We start from the raw sequence: 23,659 nt of genomic DNA on the forward strand, positions 1-23,659 counted from the left end.
TAACCAACAATTTTTTATATCCTCTCTGTTCTCTTCCTAAGGTCAGCTCAGATGGATGTTTAATCTGTTCATACTACCACACTCTAACAACATTAACTCTTACTTTGCTCCCTTTATCAAGGGATGCAAAGTTGGAGATATTTAACTGGATTTTTCATCAAGCAGGGCATGGAGGAACTCTAGAGAAAACACGGACACCTGAGGAGAATTTTCTTTTCTTCACAATTCAAATATAAATTGGAGTGTGGAACACGACAACATGCTCAGCTCTATAGATAAATAATGTATGGTGAGATGAGCATGGTGCATTCAGGTTTTCTACTGACCCAGGTATCTTGTGAGGTCCTTGTATCCTTACTGGTTTCTCTCGGCTGCAAATCTGGAAATTCTACCTGATATAGGAGGTGCTCAGTTTCCCCGGGTTCAAGTTTCAAGACATTCCTCTGGGTTTCCAGCCACTCCCTGAGTTCTCAGGCCCCCTCCTCTGATCTCTCCCCTGGAAGAAAGTTACTGTTGCCAGTTAGACTTATTTTTAGCACCAACATTTCCAAATGATACCACAAGGAGCTGGCTTATGCAAATCAAGTGGCTGAGCATGCTCATTAGAGAGCACAGAATATTCTTGAATATGCCTGGTGCATGTGAGAGGGTCTAACCAATGAACATGCTCCCAGAAGAGACCAACTAAGAATATGCAATACTAAATGTTACATACCTGGGAACCACCCCCTTCACTGACTGTTCTTTAGAGAAACTATAAAAGCTGAATCCCACCTGAAGGTGAGGTTGTTGCTCACTTTCCTGGAGGCAACCACACTTAGCTGGCTGAGGCGTGTACACTTTACTTTGTATGGAACTTACTTTCAGCAAGCAGCTGCTCACTCTCTTGAGCCTGCCTGCACTTTGTACTGAACTTTAAGTGTGTTTCTCTTGCTTTTGTGTTAGACTTGATGTCTGTACTGAACTTCCTTTTGTGTTAAACTTGGTGTGGGCCCTGCTCAGTCTCTGGTGCATGTCACACTCTCTCTGTGGAATTTGTATGTTTTATTTGTTTTATTAAACTTGCTCTCACTTTCCACTGTGACTCTGCCCTTGAGTTTTTTTTCCTGTGGTGGAGTCAAGAACCTGGTAAGAGGACACAGTGGGTTGAGGCCAACTATCAGCCCCCTGGACCCTACCTCTGACATCATACTCAATGGAAGGATATACTTCACCAATGAACTTCATGGATATCCCAGGAAGGGGTTATAGTGCTGCAGCCATCTACAGCCAAGTGGTGTCTTCATATCAGATAGAACCACCTGTAAACCAGGCATTAGTTTTCTTTTCTTTCTATGTGGACCAATTGTAGCAAACTCCCTATGAGGTCATAGGTGCAGGCAGGGTAAGAGAAGGTTGTATTTCAGGGTGGAGATAGTGGGCATTTGGGTGACTTCTTCATGTAATTGTATCTTCAGAGACTGCTCAGACCAATCTCATATATACCATTTTATCTGATGATGGAATACTGCTACATACATCCAGCTTTATAGCTTCCTTGTTCAAATAATTACCAGTTCATGATGGGCAACTAAGTTCTCAAGGTAATGTAATGGACTCTTATAAAGCTATGGCTAGAGCTCCCAGACCCCTTGAGCCCTTTGGCCAGACTGGGCCACAAACCCTTCACATGCAGGTCTATAAGCTAGGTAATAGGAAAAGGTCCTTGGAACTGTGGGTGAAGAAACAATAGGCTTTATTTTTAGACACAAGCTCTGCCCACCAGCAGTTCAGAGCTGCTGCCTCACACACCAAAGAGCACATAAAAATAGCAACAAGCCAAAAAGGGTACGCAGGTGTGCATGTGCACTAACTCTATTCCCCCACAACTTGTTTACAAAGGATGTGCTACACCACACCTAACCAGACCCAAGGTGAGGGGGCCTGACCAAACTACTCCATTTTCTTCACAATCCACCCATTCAGAGTCCCTTGCCATACAATCTACACATTCAGAATCTTCTGCTATGTTACCTTAGCGAGATTAAATGACCCTTACATTCATATAACCTATAGTCTGTTCAGTATGCATTAAGGCTTGTCCTTAAGGCCTGTCCTGTAGTTCCGTCCTTTCAACTATTAGCCACACATGTCCGATTCGTAGTTATCATTGCTGTGATTTTCCATGGGAATCCCGTAGTCATACCGATGGGCTGTTCAGTGCATATTCAGTAAGCCGACACATTGATCACACAAATGTATCTATGTACCCAGTTGACTCAGGTGCCTGCAGCCAGAACACTATGGGCAAAAAGGCAGAAGGGTTATTGGGGAACTGTGGGTGAAGAAACAATAGGCTTTATTTTTAGACACAAGCTCTGCCCACCAGCAGTTCAGAGCTGCTGCCTCACACACCAAAGAGCACATAAAAATAGCAACAAGCCAAAAAGGGTACGCAGGTGTGCATGTGCACTAACTCTATTCCCCCACAACTTGTTTACAAAGGATGTGCTACACCACACCTAACCAGACCCAAGGTGAGGGGGCCTGACCAAACTACTCCATTTTCTTCACAATCCACCCATTCAGAGTCCCTTGCCATACAATCTACACATTCAGAATCTTCTGCTATGTTACCTTAGCGAGATTAAATGACCCTTACATTCATATAACCTATAGTCTGTTCAGTATGCATTAAGGCTTGTCCTTAAGGCCTGTCCTGTAGTTCCGTCCTTTCAACTATTAGCCACACATGTCCGATTTGTAGTTATCATTGCTGTGATTTTCCATGGGAATCCCATAGTCATACCGATGGGCTGTTCAGTGCATATTCAGTAAGCCGACACATTGATCACACAAATGTATCTATGTACCCAGTTGACTCTGGTGCCTGCAGCCAGAACACTATGGGCAAAAAGGCAGAAGGGTTATTGATACCAACAGGGGGAGTTCTTGCCCCTCTAGTAAGATACATGCCAGTTTGCCATCCTGAGAAAGGGTGGTTGCAGGAATAGGTATATTACCTGGTTTATCGCTAACACTGTTGGATCTGTAATTTCTACATGTAACAGTATAGGGGAACTCATAATTGGCCATAATGATAATACAAATGTGCCATTTGGAATAGAGCACTATCTGTTCCAGGCCATGTTACCTTTACTCAGGAAGGCCAGGTACTTCTCACCCAAGGTGAAACTAGCAGGTCTTCCTCTAATCCTTTCCCCCAAAGCCCTATTAGAACTACCCAGCATATAAGGGGGCTTCTATTCTCCAAAGCCATTCCTATTGTGCTGTCTGTCCCTGTTGGAAACAGGTTGGGGCCAGTAAGAGAATAGCTCCATTTTTGGCATATGCTGGCTTCAAAAGCTTGTCTATAGTAGTGAATTGCAGTTGTATAGGTGCTGCAGCCCTATGCAAAAGAGTTTCCATGGGAGAGGGCCTGCCCTTGTGGTGTCTCTCATTTAGAATCCTGACTGTCGGCCATAACTGCCCTGTCCACCCCTTTAGGGATGGGGGTTGGGAAGATAGCCTTATTCCCCTTTTGAAAACATCATTGTACCATTCAATCATTCCTGCTGCCTGGGGATGATATGGCACATGTAACTTCCACTGAATAGACAACTTGGAGATGCACCTCTGAATCCCATGTCCAGTGAAGTGGGTTCCATTAATTATCACTCTCTATGACTACAGGCTGGCTGTACATGGCCGTAAGGCTATTCAGTGCCTTCACATTGTTTTTACCTGGTCTGAGGCCTTACAAGGCCATATAAATAGAAGACCAGTAGCTGTATCAACAGCAGTGAAGATGTATCTGAAATTCTCTGACCTTGGCAGTGGTCTGACAAAGTCTAGTTGCCATTAAGTCAAGGGCACCTTTCCTTGAGTTATTTGCCCATCTGTATGGGGCACCCACTGGGGGTATGGACTCTCTTGAGCACATATTGGACAAGCACAGCAGACATTCACTACATCTTCCCATTTTATAGGCAAGGCCCATCTTTGAGCCGCAATCCACATGGTTTTACTGCCAGCATGCTGCATTCGTCAATGTAACCACAGGGCTACATCAGTAGCTGGGGCTCTCTCCAGCCATCTTACCTTAGCTAAGGCATCAGCTTCATCATTTCCTGGACTGACTAAAGGGAAGTGTCCTGTGACATGGAAAAGGGGTACTTCTTTCCCGTGTCCCAATTCCCATAAGTTTTGCCATGTGGCTTGTCCCCACAAGGGTCAGTGGCCTACCACCCACAATTATTATTTCCAAGTAGATATCCAAGGGGTTAAACCTTTGTACACAGCCCAGCTGTCTGTATAGATAGTTGATGGTCCAGACTCATTTTTTATCACCATCCATACTGCTCTCAGTTCAGCCCATTGACTGCTTTGCCATGTGCCATTTTCATACCACATGGTATCTGTCAAGGGCTGGACAGCAACAGCTGTCAATGATGCTGAGGGTTCCATGCTCGAGTCATCTGTATACCAACCTTGCTCTGTGATAGGTCCCTGTCCCTCATGGAAAGGTGTAGCCTCCACCTCCTTGGGTAACGGTTGTGTCAAAGTTTCCTCCACAACCTCTACTGTGCCTAGCACAGTTTGCAACTCTTTGGACAGAGGACTTGTTGACACAGTGCTTCTTTGTTCTATATATGCTCCCCATTTAGACTGAGTGGAAATCTGAGCTATACCCGTTTTAGGGGTGGTTGCCCATGTGCACAGCCAACTTAGTATGGGTTATGTCATCTTTACCAGGATTTTGTCAGTTTGTGTGATAGCTTCAGTGGCCATCACGGCAAAATACACAGCCACTAACTGTTTTTTCTATTAGAAAATAATACATTTCAGTGTCCTTCCAGAGCTGAGGCCAGAATCCTACAGGTGTTTGGAATCTGTCCTGTCTCCGCCACAAACCCCATCCTAACCATTCTTGGGTTATATGTACATCTAATTCAAAATGCTTAGTGGGATCAGCCACTTGTAAAGCCTGTACTTGCTGTACTTCCCTTTTTGTAGCTTGGTAAGCTGTTCTACTTCCTCAGTCCAATCCCAGAGGGCTCCTTTCTTAGTTAATCCATGCAGTGGGTGTGGCATTTAAGCCATATGGGGCACAAAATCTCTCTAATACCCCAGAAGTCCCAAATATGTCTGTAGCTGAGCTACAGTTGTGGGTCAAAGGTATGCCTGTATCTCATCTGTAATAGCTTCTGGGATGACTCTCGTCTTACTCAACCAGACCACTCCCAGGAATTTGACTGACAGCCCAGGTCCTTGAACTTTGGCTGTGTTTATGGCCCACCCACATTGTTCAAAATGACTTAGCAGCATTGGAGCTGCCTGCGTCAAATCTGTAAGCAAATCAGAGGTTGGTAACACTTCATCAATGTAGTGAAATATTGTAACCATGCTGGGCCTAGTCCGCTTGGCTAGGTCTCTAGCCAATAAACCATGACAGATGGTTGGGTTATGCACATAACCCTAGGACAATACTTGAAAGGTCCACTGCTTCCCTTCCCAGGTGAAGGCAAACTGTTCTTGGCTATCAGCTAAGATTGGAATAGAGACAAAAGCATTCACAAGGTCCAATACATAATTGTAAGTTCCCAGCTGAGTCATCAGCCAATCCATCAAGTTGCGAACTGAAGGCACAGCTGCATGCAAAGGAGGCAGCACTTTGTTTAGTTCTTGATAGTTTACAGTCATTCTCCAGGTACCACCAGGCTTTTTTTCACTGGCCATATTGGAGCATTAAATGGGCTATGAGCTGGGTGAATAATGCCAACTTTCTCTAACTCTAATATAGTGGCACCTATCTTTGCATGTCCTCCTGGTAGGTGAAATTATTTAACTTTAACTACATGGCTTGGCTAGGGTAACACCTATGGGTCATGTTTAGCATATCTCCATAACAAAGGCTGTACCATCTGTATTCACAGCTGAGCCTCTCCAACTGTTGTTTGCAGGTGCAAACCATAAGGTACATTCATACCCAAGATGTATTCAGCTACTGGGGACATATACAGTATATACACGATGACAATCACACAGCTCTAACTTCAATAGTATGTCCTCCATAGCCATTAATATGAACTGTGGCCCCTGGAAACTTATCTGGATTGCCATATATTAGGCTACATTCTGCACCTGTATCCACCAATGCCAAAACACACTGCACGTTTGTCCTTGACCAATATATTGCCAATGCAACATGAGTCCTTTGGTCCTTGCCTGCACCCAAAAGACAAATACCTTGGCCTGCTCCCTAATTGAAATGGAACAGTTCATTTGCCTCCTCGAGAGCAATGAAAAAGTCCTTTAAGTCCACTGAACGTACCTTGTTACCTGTTTCTGGACATTTAGTGAAACACTGTTCAGGGTGCAATTGTTGCCATAAGGCAAAAAGAATTGCATTTGGCTGATGGTCAGTTTTCTTGTTATCAACCCCAGCTGCAAGCAAGTCAAGCCACATCTGCTAGTCTTGCTTGGTCCCTTCAAGATAAAATCCCAAGCATTTCTTGGGGGGTGGTCTTAGCTTCCTTTTGGACCCCTTTTGCTTATCCTCTATCCTCTACTTCACCCAAGCTGGCTATCATGGTCTTTTACTTCATGTATAGGATGACCCATGTATGGGGCCAGTATGACCATCAGTGACCCAAAGGATGTTGACAGAGCATTTTGTAGCACTGTCTCTCATGCTGCCTGTAAAATTTTCATCATCTGAGCCACAGGCCTTCACATTAATCATAGACTGCTACATCCCCAGTTCCTGAATTATTTGAACCAACTCAGCATATGTTTACCATTTACTAACAATCTTGGGCAGTTCTCCAGCATTCACCCACAGGGTTTGGGCCACTGCATTCACCCATTCCATTAAGGAGTGATTGCCTGGCCTTTCTGCATATCTGTGGCTATTCTGTAGCCACTGCCTCAGGGACAGGTGTACGGTAATGGAGACCAATTTCTCCATCTCCTCACCAAGGTATACCACACTATCCACCCCTAGGTCCCATAACTGCAGCAGCCAAGCAGCCAGGGGCTTCCCCTGTTTCTTCCAGAACTGTCTCCCCAAGTCAACTAAATCAACCTGGGTATATGGGACATAGGTGGTGAACTGGGTCACCTGTGGATTGCCTGCCAGTTGTCCACCTAGTCCCATACGCTGCTCGTGTTTCACTTTCTGATGAATGAAAGGTTGTGCCTGGAGACTCATGGTCTCCCCCAACTCACCCTTAGGTTTGTAGTCTTCCCTGGTATGAGAAGCAGGAGTGGCCAGTCACTGAACATCATCCTCCAGGACATTTATCCATGCTTCCAACAACTCTGCTTTCTCCTTCAAATCTTGATCAGCTTGCAGCATTGTTAGCAGCAGCCAGGTTCTGGTCAGCAGAAAATTGGCCACCGGGAACCACATATCAAGGATAGCCACATTTCCTCCCCCTCCCAAGGGGTTCTCTGCTGTAGTGTCTAGTCTATGCTGACTTGCAGTATAGTGAACAGCAACCAGTTAACAGTCAACAGAAAAGTGGCCACAGGGCACAACATATTCAAGAGTAGCCACATTTCCTCCTTCTCCCAAGGGGCTTTGGGCTCCTGTACCTGCTCTGAATCCTGCTTCAGACTAAGCCAATTGTAGAGCTAGTGATGGAGTCACAGACCCCTTGAGCCCATTGTCCAGACTGGGTCACAAACCTTTCACATGCAGGTATATGAGCTAGGTAACAGGAAAAGTTCCTTGGAGCTATGGGTGAAGAAACTATAGGCTTTATTTTTAGATGCAAGCTCTGCCAACCAGCAGTTCAGAACTGCTGCCTCACATACCAAAGAGCACACAAAAATAGCAACAAGCCAAAAAGGGTACATGGGCATGCATGCACACTAACTCTATTCCCCCCACAACTTGTTTACAAAGGATATGCTACACCACACCCAACCAGACCCGAGGCAAGGGGGCCTGACACAACTACTTCATTTTCCTCACACCCCTAGTTAATTCTTCAGTCTACTACTAAGGTTCAATAGATACCCAAAAATCTTTTTTTTTTTTTTTAAGATGACTGGTAAGAGGATCTTAACCCCTGACTCGGTGGTGTCAGCACCACACTCTCCCAAGTGTGCTAACTGGCCATCCCTATATAAGGATCTAAACCTGTGGCCTTGGTATTATCAGCACCACACTCTCCCAAGTGAGCCATGGGCCAGACCTCAGCTTTCTTTTTTTATTATTTAAAGAGAGTAGTTATCTACAAAAATGACATTTATAGGGTTTAGCCAAAACTCCAAACCTCTTCCTCATCTGCCAGTGATACTTCAAGCACCACTGCATGTGCTTGATCACATGGACCCAGTGGCAGAGCAGCTTCAACAACAGCCTGGATCTATTGTGGAGGCTTTTCTTGTTCTGGCCCCACTCAAATTTAGTAGCTTTTCAGGTCAGTTGGTAAATTGACTGGACTGGCACATTTGAATGAAGAATTTGTTGCCTCCAAAATCCAAAGAGGCTCAGTAGGTGTTGTGCCTCTTTTGGTTGTACGTAGGCCAGAAGCAACAACTTGTCCACCTTAGAAAAGATATTTAGACATGCCTCATAGAACTGTATAACTAGAAATTTCATTGAAAATAGCCTGAGTTTTGTCAGATGTACTTCTTATCCTCTTAGACACAAATGTCTTTCCAAGAAGTGTGTAGTTGCTACCTCCTCCTCATTAAGGTCAACAGCGTAATGCCATCAGTGTAAGAGAGCAGTGTGATGTCTTGGAGAAGAAAAAGGTAATCAAGATATCTGTAAAGTAAGTTAAGCCATAGGGCTGAAGAGTTTTCATACCTATGAGGCAGGAGAGTGAATTAGTGAATTTATCGTATTTCTGGCATTTCCAACTGAAAGCAGAGTTTTCAGTGGTGTTTTCTAGTAAATAAGTAGAAAAAAAGCATTTGCTAAATTAATAGCTGTACATCATGTATCACAGGATGTGTCAATTTTCTCAACAATGAAACCACACCTGATACCACAGCTGCTATCAGGATGACTACCTGGTTAAGGTTCCAAAGATCCGCTTTCATTATCCATGTTACTTTGGTCTTTTTCACAGAACGAGAGTCATGGGGATGTGCTGAGAATCACCATCCCCACATTCTGAAAAGTTTTGATGGTGACACCAATCATTGCAGTTCCTCCAGAGATGGGATATTGTTTTATGTTTACTGTTTTCCTAGGTGGAGGCAGATCTAGTGACTTTCACTTGGACTTTTCTACTCTTATAGCCCTCACTTCACCGATCAAGGAATCAGTGTACTGATCCTGCTATTTGTTGAGTGTGTCTACAATTATGCATTCTGGATGGTAGAAAAATGACAGGATGGGTTTAAGTACCCACTTGATTTACTGTTGGATAAACCTGAGCTAAAACTCCATTGATCACTTGGCCTCCATAACAATTCCCTAGACTATTAGGTCGGTCACAATGACATTTTGGTTATCCTGGGGCTGTTGTCATTTTAGAATCTTTGTCTAATAATCCCCTAAATGTTTGATTATTTACTTCATCCCAATGCACAGTGACTCTGGGAAAAGGTGATAGCTTCGTTTTGGGAAGGTTGAGAAAAAAGACTAATAGTATAAATATTTGTTGGTGTAGTAAGTTTTCTCTTCAAAAGGACTAAACCTTCTCTTCAAGAGCTGCTATGTATGTAAACTGGCTCAAGTCCAGAAATTGACTGAGAAGCTTGATGCTCTGTTTTTATAATTCAGGTTGATCTTGGTTCAAATGATCTAGAACACATTTGCTTATACAGATCACACAGTAATTCAGTAGAAATGTCATCTATTTCACTTGTGGCAATACTATGATCAAGTTGCCAACACCATAGGTGTGCACAAGTCAAAATATTCTGATTGCTACTTTGACTCTGCAATGTATTATAATAACCATGACTCCCTTGTCTGTGTCATTGAAGTGCTAGAGTTAGCCCCCTTACTCCTTGCTGAAATTACCCCCATTCAATCTAGGTTTCCCAGTTTAGTAACAGTAGTTCCCACTGTATTTCTGACCTACAGAGAAAAGTGATCAAAGAGCCCTTCAAGGATGCTGGGTTCCCTTTACAGTCATGGTGAAAGGTGTGTTTTCTGGATGTTCCCAGGGTGTGTTAGCAGGTCTGAAATGACAAAGCCACTCTAATATTCCAATATTCCTTAGATTTTGAATCATTTCCTCTACAGTATTCCAATACAGTTCTGGCATTTCATTTTCATTTAGTGTAAGACATATCGGTCCATTTTACAACCATTCAACCAAACTGTTTGAGCTCTCTCTAACCCCTTGAGCTACAAGCACTAATATTCATTTAGTGGTTTTACATCAATAAATTTGGCCTTATCCAAATTTATTCTTTTACCATTATACTATCACCTTATCCATTTCTACAGATATTTTCTAGATTTGTGTTTATATAAATTGGGAAAATCATGTAGTTATTTTGGAGTGTAACACACCTCCTTATGGGTCATGCTTTGTACCTCACCTTTGGGCTTGCTGGGACTTGAGTCTAGTTATAGGACTAGAATAAAGAAGGAGTAGTGGTGGGGTGGCCTCCAAGGAGAGTCAGCAGTCTTACAAGACAAGTGCCTCTGAAGAGACCATTGAAGTATCCTCAGATAAAGCAAAGATAATCTTCTGAGATAGAGGTGGGGGGATCTTTCTAATGGATCTTTGCCTTTTGATTAGGAGAATCTAGTGGTGACATTTTGTGTGTATCTATTTGATCTGTCGTGTCGTGCACTATCACTGCTCTCCTAAAAAAGGAAACAACATACTTTATTAAGGTGTGATTAACATATAAAAGGCTATACCTACTTAATGTATAAAACTTGATTCGTTTGGAGATAAGTACACATCCATATTACTGTCACCAAAATCAATGCCATAAATATATCTATAACTTCCAAAAGTTTTCTCCCATCCCCCTCCTTCTTTTGCTGATAAAAATATTTAATGTAATATCAATCTTTTTAGCAAATTTTAAAGCATACAGTAGAGTCAGTTTGTAAAAAGCATAGGATATACTGAGCCAATATGATGATTACATCTACAGAAATGCACAAATCAGGTTGCCCTGAGAAATGCCTTCCGAAGAAGGCCAGCAGAGCTTAGCATTTTATAATCACAAGAAAGGAGAAAATTAAAGAAGAAAGAAAAGAGGACAGCCCCTCTGTAATCTCTACATCAGTTTTCCTGTTGGTTGTACGTAACGTAGAGGTTTGGGATTACTAGTTTAAATGCTACATGCATGGATGCAAGATAAGCATTACAAAAAGCATTCTAAGTCATTTTATTCCTTTTCTGGTGCCATCACATCTGCTTCTAAGTAAAAATTGTCCTATGAAAATGGTTTCTAGGACATGGGACATGACTACTGACTTATCCCAGATCTTCCAAGTCACTACAATTTAACCGACCTAGTCAGAGTTGATTATTTAGTTATCTCCTTTCTCTAGCACTTGAAATTATTTTAAGAATACATGTTAGATTACTTACAGAATGATTACCTTTGTTTTAAATAATAGAATAACAATGAAAAATCACAGTTTTTTAAAAAATGTTTTATTTGTAAAATAAATATTTCAGTTGTATAAACTATAACTATTTTTTTTCTTATCATCTCCATAGCTGCCTATTCTTATTATAAGATTGTAATAGCCTCTAAGTGAACATACTAATTAAAAGTGGATTTAAAATTTTTACCTGCCTGTAGTTATTTTATTTCATTGAAAATCCTTTTTTGTTTGTTTGTTTGCTTAACTCTAGAAAATTATTGTTTGCAGCAATCTAGAAAAAGTCAGGAGTAGTCGCGGGACTTGTCAACAACGCTGTAGGTCAAATTTTGGCTTCTTGTTAGCCTCATGCTTTCCAATGAGCTAATAAACCTTGGTCTTCCTCAAGAAAGAAGAGAAGCCAGCTCCACTGCTTCAGTGAGACAGGAGGGAATTGTTTCCACATTGGTTGTTCATGGAGGGCCTGTCCAGTCCTCTAGAAATACACTTGAGAACATTCCTCTTGAGTAAATACTGTATGTTGAATTGCTGATTGTTTAGGTAAACATATGTTTTATGTCATAACAAACTGATAATTTTTTTTTTTTTGTCCTTTTTGAGACCAGCCGCACCGCGCTCAACCAGTGAGCGCACCGGCCATCCCTATATAGGATCCGAACCCGCGGCGGGAGCGCTGCTGCGCTCCCAGCGCCACACTCTCCCGAGTGCGCCACGGGCTCGGCCCAAACTGATAATTTTTTCATAATGGATTTTCCAGTTGTCATTCTCAAAAGGCACGTAAGAGGAGAGGATGGTATGCAGCAGGGTGGCTAATACTGAGATACACAGTAGATGTCATTTTTGCTCTAGTCTGTATTTGGTTTATGTATCTTGCTAACAATAGTAGTGGGTAGAGGGCTCACTGTGTCAATGTGTTTGTGAGGAGTGCACCTCCTGGGGGAGGGCAGGTGATTGTGATGGCCAGAGGAGACAAGCTCCCTCATTCAAGGACCTCCTCTCTGTCCAGTGCTTCTTTCCTTCTTGTCCCTCCCACAAATACCACATCCAGTCTTTTGCTCTTCTTTCCATTTGAATCCACTAATAATAGAACCATGATATTCTTCATTATGTTAAATGCAATTAAAATTATATCTGCAGGTATATAACTATCTATGTTTCTATCTGAATATCACTCCCTATATACAACATTTTGAAATTGATCCGAGACAGTAAAGAACAAAATAGATAAGTTCTCTTCTTGCTTTTATGAAACTTACCTTTGTGTGTGGGGCTGGGTGGGGTGATACTCAATGATAGTATTACATGACAACAAAGATGATGAAGAAAAACTGCCAGCTCTCAGAATGCATTTTGTATAAATATTCAGATAAGCATTACTTTATTGTAAAAGTTTCACTCTTACCCAAAAAACTGAAATTTTCAATGTGGTTCATTATTTCTAATTGAGTAAAAACTAATTTATAAGCCAGGATTAACTTTCTATTCTTTGAACAGTAACATATTTGTATTCTTAAAATAACACACATAGATTTCTCAGTCGCCCTCTGTGTCTTGTGTTATTTAATGGATGAAGATCACTGTGCTCCACAATGTCAGTCAAGGAACCATGCTGTGGTGGCTACATCATTTTGTAGTGGTACCATCTGGAACATGAAGTCAGAACAAGAATAAGATAGACAACAGGGCAAAAAAGTACAAGCAGGAAATATAAAATTTTTCAGTGCTAATTTCTCATTAATGGGAAGGTTTCCTCATTTGGGCTGCCTAAATAAGGAGAAGGCTTTGGACTTCCTTGGGACCTTATCTGTTGTTCATTTCTTGTTTCAAGTTTCTCTCATTTGGAATGGGAAGGTCTGCTGTGCTGGTCCTACTGTTGTGTTTTGCAAGCATATAGCATGTCTCGTTTCATAGCTTTATGACTGGAAAGAAATTTTACCTCAGGATGAATCATACTTTGAATATAACCCATACCTGCTTTAGTTAATTTTTAGGTGATACTTTGAAGTAACATTTTGTGCTGGAATAAATTTAGATTTTGGTGTGACTGGAATGGGTTAACGCATTTGGTGTATAAGAACATAAATTTGGGGAGTTCAGAGTGTGCAGTATTATGAACTAAATTTTGTCTCTGTAAATACTTAAGTTGAAACCCTAATCCCCAATGTGACTGTATTAGGAAATAAGGCCTTCTAAGTGATAACTAAAATTAAGTGAGGTCATAAGGGTAGTGCCATAATTCAATATAATTGATGTATCTGTAAGAGGAGACACCAGGTGTGCATATCCAGAGGAAAGACCATGTGAAGACACAGTGAGAAGATGGCCATCTGCAAGCCAATGAGAGAGGCCTCTGCAGAAACCAGAGCTCCTGATACCTTGATCTTGTACTTCTAGGCTCCAGAACTGAGAGAATAAATTTCTGTGGTTTAAGTCATCCATTCTGTGATATTTTGGCAGCACTAGTACATTAGTAAGTTGGTGGTAGATTGATTTTATTGAAACACTACCATCATAAAAGGACCGTGTTTTGTTCTTCCTGGAATAGACACTCTAGATATAAATTTGACTTCCCTACAATCAATGATTCTGCCAAAACTACCATCCGTGAATTTAGAGAATGCTTTATATACCATCATGGTATTCCACACTGCATTGCTTGTGATTTGAGGACCTCACTTAACAACAATGGAAATGTAGCAATGCGCCCACACTCATAAATTCACTGTTATTAACATGTTTCTCACCATCCTGAGCAGCTGGTTTGATAGAACAGTGAAATGGCCCTTTAAGATGAAGTCACAGCATCATTGAGATGAAAATATCTTGCAGGGCTGCAGGAAGGTTCTGTAGGAAGCTATTTTTGCTCTGAGTCTGTGCTCAATATCTGGTGCTTCTTCTTCCATAGTCAGAATTCACCACTCTGAGAATCAAGGGATGGGCATGGAAGTGTTGCCTTTTCTCCCTGCGACCTTATGCTCTACTGGCATAAAGATCTTAGTTCCAAAGTGAAATGCTTCCACCAGTAGACACAATGATGATTCCATTAAACTGAGAAGTTAAGAATTCCACCCAGCCAGTTTGGACACTTCATGCCTCTGAATCAACAGTCAAAGAACACAGTCACTGTGCTAGCTGAGGTGATTGATCCTGGCTATCAAGGAGAAACTGGACACCTACTCCACATGGAAGTAAAGAGTATTTCTGGAATACAGGAGATCTTTAGGGCATCTTTTAATATTATCATGCTCTGAGCTATCAAGGAGAAACTGGACACCTACTCCACATGGAAGTAAAGAGTATTTCTGGAATACAGTATTTCTGGAGATCTTTAGAGCATCTTTTAATATTATCATGCTCTGCGATTAAAGTCAATAGAAAACTACAATTCTCTGATAAAATTAATGTTTTTATCTGCCAAATTCATATGTTGAAGTCCAGTGTAACTCTATTAGAGACAGATCCCCTAAGGAAGTAATTAAGGATAAATGAGCTTATGCGTTGGGGACCTGGTTCAAAAGACTTAGTGTTTTTATAAGGAGAGATGGCACCAAAGAGTTTGCTCCCCTTCTCTTTCTCTCTGTCTCCTTCCTTACAAACAACAGTTCACACGAGAACATGGCAAGAAATCTGCTGTCTACAACTCCAGGGGAGAGCCCTCACCAGACAGAAATCTCACTGTCACTTTAGTCATGATCTTCCAGTGTCCAGAACTGTAAGAAAATAGACTTGTGTTGTTTAAGTCACCCAATCTGTGGTATTGTGTTATGGTAACATGAACAGATTTATATAAACCCAACTGAGGCAGGGTACTAATGGCCAAGTTTCATCAAGTTTGGGTTGCCTCACCAGGTAAAGTACCACAAAATAGCTGAACTACTTGCTGAGGGCAAAAAGAATACAAAATAAGTAGTGGGAGAATGGGTGGTGTTAAATATCAGGTGTGACCACATGACCAGTTAAATAAACAAGGACCAAAATTGTCTTCTGTATTTTTTATTTTATGTTTGTGCATATATATGTATATGTATATATATATATATATATAATACTTTTATCCTTTTAACGCTTTATCATTTAACATAAAACATATTTATCGACTTTATATCACAGTATGTATGAACTGTTCACTTTACACCCTAGTATTAAGTTATAGAATATCGAGGAGAAGAGTGAACATTGTATCCACTCTTGGGAACAGGGTTAGTTCATGTTGGTTGTACACAGGATAGTTGCATCATGTTAGGTGAAAGTATCACCTTATAATTGCCTTTATTTAGAGATTAAGTATGGTTAAAAAATGTTTATGGGTGCCAAATTGACAATGAGTTAATTTGTGTTGTTTAATTTCATGTTAATTTGGCTGGAGCATAGCATGCCCAGGTATCTGGCCAAACACTAGTCTAAGTTTTGCTGTGAAAGCATTTTTAGATGACATTGACATTTATACCAATAGACTTTGAGTAAAGCAGATTATCCTTCAAAAAATGGGTGGACCTAATCCAGTCAATTGAAGGCCTTAAAAGAAAATAAGACAGATTTTCCACCCTCCCGCCACCTCCCAAAAGAGAGGAAACTTTGCTTCTAAAGTGTCTTCAGACTGGAGCGGAACCATCATTTTTTCCTTCAGTCTATCCTGCAGGTGGTTGACTTACTAGCTTCCACAACTGCATAAGACAGATTCTTTAACTCTCTCTCTCTTTGTCTCTTACTCTCTCTTGCTCACTTGCTCTCTCCATCTCATATAGATATATAGTTTTTCTGGATAATCCCTGCCAAACCAGGATCTGGAAATGTACCTGCAGGGTCTCAGTGGCAAAGCAACACTGAAAAGAAAAGCAATGTCCCTCTTTCCACCCCACTACAATAAATGAGTCATCTGAGCTGGGGGTGGGGGGGAGGTACTAGTTTGGAAAATTAAAACCACAATGACATATCATCTCATTCCAGTTAGAATGGCTATTATCAACAAGCCAAATGTATCAAATGCTTAAAAATGCAGAGAAAAAGGAACTTTCCTCATCGCTGGTAGGAGTGTAATTGGTACAGCTACTGTGGAAAACTGTACCTACTTTTACTTCTCTGAGAAAACTCAGAGAAGTAAAAATAGATCTATCTTAGGATCCAGCTACCCAACTACTGGGTATTTACCTGCAGGAAATGAAATCAATACATCAAAAAGACTTGCACTTTCATGTTCATCTAAGAACTATTCATACATAGCCAAGAGATGGATTCAACCTAAATGTCCATCAATTTATGGATTTTAAAACCTGTGGTACATATGGAATACTACTCAGCTATTTTTCAAAAAAACCCTATTATATGCAGCAACATGGACGTAATAACTTCGTATAGCATACATTATACGAAGTTATACGACTGGGTGCAGATCTTTTCTGTTGTATATACAATTTTAGTTCTTTATTTCCTTGTAACTAGATACTTTATTTTGAACTGGGGGACTAGACATTCCAGTAAATAGGGTGACAGGAAGGCAGAGGTCACATGGAAAATTTATAAGTTTGACTTTCCCAGTTCTCATGGATGGGTGCTGAGGTAGGTTATGCACACACATTCACAGATACTGAGAGCATCCACCTTGGACTTCCTTTTCTCATGAAAGTTCATCCAAAATGGAGACTTGAATTCCTGTGGCCAAGCAGGGTTAAGAGCAAATACTACTTGTTTAGACAGCCTGTTTGGAAAGGAAAAAAAGGACTTCCTTTTCTCATGAAAGTTCATCCAAAATGGAGACTTGAATTCCTGTGGCCAAGCAGAGTTAAGAGCAAATACTACTTGTTTAGACAGCCTGTTTGGAAAGGAAAAAAATTTTAAAAAACTATATATATAGTTTTGTCTGGGCATATATATATATTCAGCACTGAGCAAACCCAAAAAGAATTTCCAATGGGACAGAATTTCTCAGGAACATAAAAACAAAAATGAAGGGTAGGTTTCTATGAAGTCAATAATAGCGAAGATTTTTTTTTTTTCCATTCAACAGCATTTATTTTACATTTTAAAAAAAATAAATAAAAATCTGTGGTTCTTTAATCTAGTTACACTATTTATAAAAGCAAAGTTTGGGTAATAATTTTGAAAGTAAACTAACACATTTTCTTATAAATCATTTATTTCAGTAACAGAGAAAAGAAACAAAAATTAATAGACACCTTATTAGATTACTTCTTATGTGCTAGAAATGATAGAAGTTATTAAGAAAACATTCTGTTTTTTAAGTTTCAAAATACTATATCTGGTAAAGTTAGTTTTTATTATTCTTTTTCAAATAATAAACTGAATCCCATAGAATTGTGTTTACTTGATAAGGGCAAGACTGTAGCAACATCAGAATTACAATGAAATTTTAAATGTGTGTGTGTGTACGTATGTATGTATATAAAAGACAGAGCTGGAGTAGTATTGAGGATGGTGTATAGGACATAAAAAAAATGAGAATTCAGTAAAGGTAAACTTAGTTCCTCCGAAGGCACAAGCTGTTCCATGGGACACGGCCACAGGTTACATTTTTCAGTACTTAGTAGAGCAAATACTTATTATTAAGTTGAGAACTTAAATAGATGCTTTATACTTAATGAATTAATTTTGTCACAGTGATCCAAAGTATTAGGTGAAGTTTTTATACCAAAATTATTTAAAGAAAATAAGCACAGCAATTTAAGAATGTTATTCAAAATTACATGGCTAGTATGTGGGAAGACAGAATTTTAACTCAGACACTCTGTACTCAAAGCCTCCACTCTTTGTATAAAGCAATTATATTTTCTCCTTCATACCTTGATGATAAGGGGCATCACGGATAAGCTGACACACTGCTAATGGCTCATTCTTTAGTGAGTGACTCCTAGACATGCCCTTCAATAATATAAAAAAGTTGTTGAAAAATATGTTTTTGTTTTCTTAGTCAGTGTCAGAGGGAATTGGGTTGTAAAGATTTGGCAGAGGTGTTACCTCAATACTGGTCTTTCTTTATGAAGGATCAGTCATTTTTCCTGAGTATGGAAAATAATGAATAAAATTTTCTCATAAATGCAAATGAAATATTGGGAGGAATGTGGCACAAGGCAATTTGCACAAATAGATTGAAGAGCAGGCAGCAAGGAAAAGACGGTTAGAATGGTGCCGATGAGCTCAGGTGCGTGAGATGCATCCAGGCAAGTGGGTGTTGGTGTAGGAACTTCACAAGCTTGGCGAGCACAGAGTCATGGGGACTGAACAATTTATAGGATTGAAATATGGACAAACCATTGGAGAAAAGCGACATGAAGAGAATTTATAGATGAGAAACCCATTGGTAACATTAAAAAAATAGAGAGTACCAGCATCATAGTCTAGGAAAACCCCAATACGCCAGGGAGGAACTGGCAGGAAGAGGGTCACAATCAAGGGATCATTGGAGGAAGAGTCCTGAAAAGCAGTATATTCAACTTGATTCTTTAACCCTATAACCCAATAACCATGTCTAGGTTGGTAACTTACAACTTGTGTAAAACAGTTCCTCACAAGCCATTGGAGGTCTTTTACTTCACATACCCCCAGGATCCAGGCGCTTTTGTTGGACACATCTACCTCCCAGTAATGTTGTCCTGATGTCATCAGTGGGGAGCCTCCGATGCTGTAATAATCATTACTACTTGAATTAGCAGGAGCTGAACACTTCTCAAATGAGAATTCCACTTGTGTCGGATTAAAAAAATTAAAAGTATTTGAATTTTTCCTTGGAGTCAATTTCATGTCAACTGTAGAAAAATTAAGGATCATGTGAGCAGTATGATGTAGCATCGTTTTTGAAATTATGAGAGGAATCTTGAGAGAAACTTAAGAGGGACCTAAGAGGAATTTTATTCAGAGGTTACACGTAGGGTTAGGTATGTTCGAGATGGAAGGAGAAACATGGGACTTGAAAAATGAGAACTACTAGAGAACATAGATTTCTGAAAGATGATGACAACAGGGTGGCTTACGATACTGTGATTTCTCCTTACCCCAGTATAGTTGCATATCTGTCAGCTCTGAAATGATAAAAATTTATAATATTCAATACAAACAGAAGACCCAGCACTGAAATCTATTTTCTCTCCAGATTAGGGAAGTAAAAGGGACTGTGATAGGGACGTGAACAGGTGAGTGAGAGGATGAACCAGGCCCCTGATCATTTCTCGTGAAATGTGACCACATCATCAGCACCCAGCATCTGTCCTCCCTTGTCTCCTCATTCCACACCCAGAAACTGCACCATCTTCCCCATCTAGCACCTGCTACCTCTGGAATCCCACAGCTACACACTTGATCTAGCTCTCCTCACCTTTCAATGCTTGCAGCATCCCTTTCAGATCCGGAGCTTGAAAAACTCTGCTTTGTTTCTTGGGGAAAGTTTTTGGGGTCTTCAGGGTGAAGTTCTGACACCTAGGGATGAAAAATCCCCCACACCTCTGACCTTGTGTCTCTCAGACACCACTGAATTCCTTCAAATAACCCATTCCTTTCTTCCTGCTAGAACTTATAGGAAATGATAAAATAATGGATTTTAAAACAAAACAAAACAAAACTTTGATTAGTTAAAAAAAATCTAATGTGTAAAATCATCATTGTCACAAATGAGGGTTCCCAGGGAGATGGTCAGAAAGTGAGGTTGCAGAATCTGCCTCCTGGATGTTTGAGAACTATCAAATGTGGGAATCTTACCAAAAGAGGGCAATGATCTGCAATGTCTGTTCCCAGTAGTGAGGCCCTCAGATATCATATGAAGTTTCAGGTTCACTGGGAAAAATTACAAACACTTGGAAAGGGAAGAAGATATTATGAAGACCAATCTAATATTGGTTTGAGTTTTATGTGTTTGGAAACGGCTTGATGCTTCCAGGTTAGTGTGCAATTTTAGACACAAGCACACAACCTCTGCATACTCTTCTAATGTATGTAGCTGAGATGAGTCAATTGTTTGCATCGGGGCCAAAATATTATTTCTAAAGATTCAAGTTTTTTGTTTTTTTTTTTTTGAAATGTAAATAGAATCATACACCAAAAAAATAGAACCTGGTCTTTTGTATTCTCAGGAGAAGAATATAAACATGTGAGAATTATCCCAATGAACAATGCTAGGTCTTTAGAAATCAGAAAAGATACATCTCTCTCATGATAAGTCAAGAGCCTATTAAATACAAAACCAGAGTGAGATTTAGGCTCGCAGGTTGAATAAAACGGGGGTGTCACAGGGTCTGATACTGCAACACCTTATCCCTAATACCATGAATGACCCAAATTTAATTACTTCCCTCCACTCAAATCCTACACCATGGAATCTGATCTATCCTCAATAGTTACAGGCCACACAAACCCTGAATCATGATCAGAAATTTAAGATAACACTATATCTCCATTTTCCTGCCCCAGAGATGATTTATTCTCATTGATTACCAGATAATTCTAATGACTACAAATTTTTTCTCACAGCACAAAAGGACTATCCCTGGTGTCCACACATACCTTGCTGTAATGCTGTTCACATCCTAGGAAGAAGGGAGAAAATATGAGTTTAGATATGATAGACTGTCCTCATTTAGAAAGCTTTATTATATCCTCACCATATAGTGATGTGCTGAGAATGGATTTGATCCCAATGCAAATGACAAAAAAGTAAAGATAAGACTCATGCCAATCATCCCAGAACTCATGTGAAGTTGTCAACCTCCCTAAATAGTAGAAACATCTTTTACTCGCATGGAAGCATAACAAGAGGTTCTGATATATAGAGATGGGACATGTTTACAAGGAAAAAGAGAGAGACACATTTATTTATATATATATATATTTTACCAAATATATGTCTTCCCATGAGATGTTTAATTAATCCATGGCTCCTTGATTTATTCAATATATATGTAAACTGATAAAAACTATTATTAGACAAGCATTATTCCATGTTTTGGATAATTGAAAAAAAAAATGAATAAATAGAAATTTAACTGGTTTTCACTGAGGATTCAATGTACAATGAAACTAATGTACTAAACAAGTGGAGAAGTTTCTCATTTTTCTCGCTTCTCATTCTGTACATTAACTATAATTGACTTCAACCACTCCCTTTAATTCTAAAACAACATATATGCAGTTGATTTCCAACTCTCTAGTTTTACACAGATTTGTCGCTGAAATGCAGTTTAATATATTCAATAGTGAAGAAGTCACAAATACTAGCACATTAGGATGCCTGATATGTAACACCCACCACACTATCTTCTCACTTATACCCCATTGTCCACAATGTTACCAATATTCAGTCATTGTCATGCAAACTACAATATTTATTCTGAATTCCAGTCTCTACCAAGCCAGTTTAATGTATATCCTTAAATAGTATGTAGTCATCTAATCATCTTTAACCCCACAGATATTGTTTTATTTGTTTGAGCAAATATGTCCCAATATATTTGGTCTCCTTTACCCTAGACTTACTTCCTCCATGCAGTTTTTTTGAAGAACAAGGCCAATAGCTGGGTCTACACACTCACACAAAATTTACGCTGTTTGTATTAGGACTTTTATTTTGCTTATGACATAAACCAAGTAAAGTAAGATTAAGTGATTTAAAAAAAATGTTGGGAAGAGCAGTTATAACATCAGTCATAGCTGAATTTTGAAGCTAAAACATTGTCAGAGAATATAGTCTATATGTCTTTTTCCAGATTATTTTTTTCTTTTCTCTACATTGAATTTATTCTCACTAAATGAAAGATAGGTGAATCTCCTGACATAAGCCTCAGCAGAAAGGAAAATTTACTTGCATAGTTTAACAAAAATTTCTGAAGCTTGAGTGGCAATTGTTTACTTGGGATCAGATGCCCATCTTAAAAGCATTACTGTGCTGTTCCTGGAAACAAATGAATTGCACCTGCTAATTTTACTAGGGTTAAGTGATATACAATCTTGACCATGCTATGAATAAGAGAAGTGAAGAATCCCATCAGGGAGTAAGTCATGGCAGATTTGAAAATGGCCTAAACTTTTAATGCACTCCCCCACTCAAACATAAATCCATCCAGAGGGCAGAAACGTCAGTGTATTGATGAAATTGAACACAACTTCCATTCAAGCTTAGAAGTCAAACAAAGATACATAGACACATAGGGGAAACAGGATGCCACAAGTAAAAATTACATTTTATCTCTCTTTAAACTCAGCAGAGACATCAGCAGCAATAGGGAATTAACTAAATAAAGAAACCAAAAAAACCTTTTAAGATAAAGGGGGGTATAATGAGAATTTAGAGAAACAAAAAATACTACAAAAAATCTATTTTACAAATGAAAATTATGGATATACAAAGAAATGATAAAGTATAACCTTATGCTTAGAAAAAATCTGAAAATAATAAATGGGAAATATATCTACATGACCCACACATTGTAGTTAGGAGGAAAAATGTCAAAACAACTATTGTAAATATGTAAAAAATCAAAGGAAAACTTTGCTTATAAATTAAAGCATAAAAGCAATGATTCATTAGAAAACTATGAGACATTAGTAAAAAAAATTTTAGGAGGACACAAATAAATGGAAAAATATCCCATGATCATGGGCCAGAAAAATTAACATCATCAAAACGTCAGTATTACTCAAAGCAATCTACACAATCAACACAATCTCTATAAAAATACCAATCACATTGTTCACAGAAATTTTTTTAAAAAATCTTGAAATTTGAATAGAACCACAAAAGACCCCATATAGAGAAAGCAGTCTTGAATAAAAAGGACAAAGTTGGAGGCATAATACTTTCTAACTTCAAAATATAACATAAAGCTAGAGTAACCAAAACAACCTGGTGATGACATAAAAGGAAATTGACCAGTGCAATAGAACAGAGAGTCACAATGTAAACACATACACTTATAGCTAACTGATTTTTGATAAAAAGTGCCAAAAATATACAATAGGGAAAAGACAGCCTCTTCAACAAAGTGTACTGTGAATACTGGATATCCACATGCAGAAGATTGAAACTAGACCCCTATCTCTCACTAGACACAAAAATCTACTCAAAATAGATTAAAAACTTAAATTTAACACCTAAAACTGTGAGACAACTAGAAAATAGGGAAAATGTTACAA

At 39.4% G+C, this 23,659-nt stretch overlaps 1 protein-coding gene across 1 annotated transcript; it reads right to left on the reverse strand.

The window, feature by feature from the left end:
• Positions 1–17,508: 17,508 nt before the first annotated feature.
• LOC103605869 (tripartite motif-containing protein 5-like) lies at positions 17,509–21,436 on the reverse strand. Its single transcript, XM_008590473.1, has 4 exons — positions 21,035–21,436; positions 19,854–19,954; positions 19,534–19,560; positions 17,509–19,287 (listed from the first exon to the last, which is right to left on the reverse strand). The coding sequence occupies exons 2-4, from the start codon at positions 19,870–19,872 to the stop codon at positions 18,728–18,730; spliced, it is 606 nt and encodes a 201-aa protein (XP_008588695.1). The 5' UTR covers positions 19,873–19,954; positions 21,035–21,436; the 3' UTR covers positions 17,509–18,727.
• Between the last annotated feature and the right edge of the window lie 2,223 nt (positions 21,437–23,659).

This window comes from Galeopterus variegatus, unplaced genomic scaffold (assembly GCF_000696425.1).
Source record: "Galeopterus variegatus unplaced genomic scaffold, G_variegatus-3.0.2 Scaffold6130, whole genome shotgun sequence".
Lineage (NCBI taxonomy): Eukaryota > Metazoa > Chordata > Mammalia > Dermoptera > Cynocephalidae > Galeopterus > Galeopterus variegatus.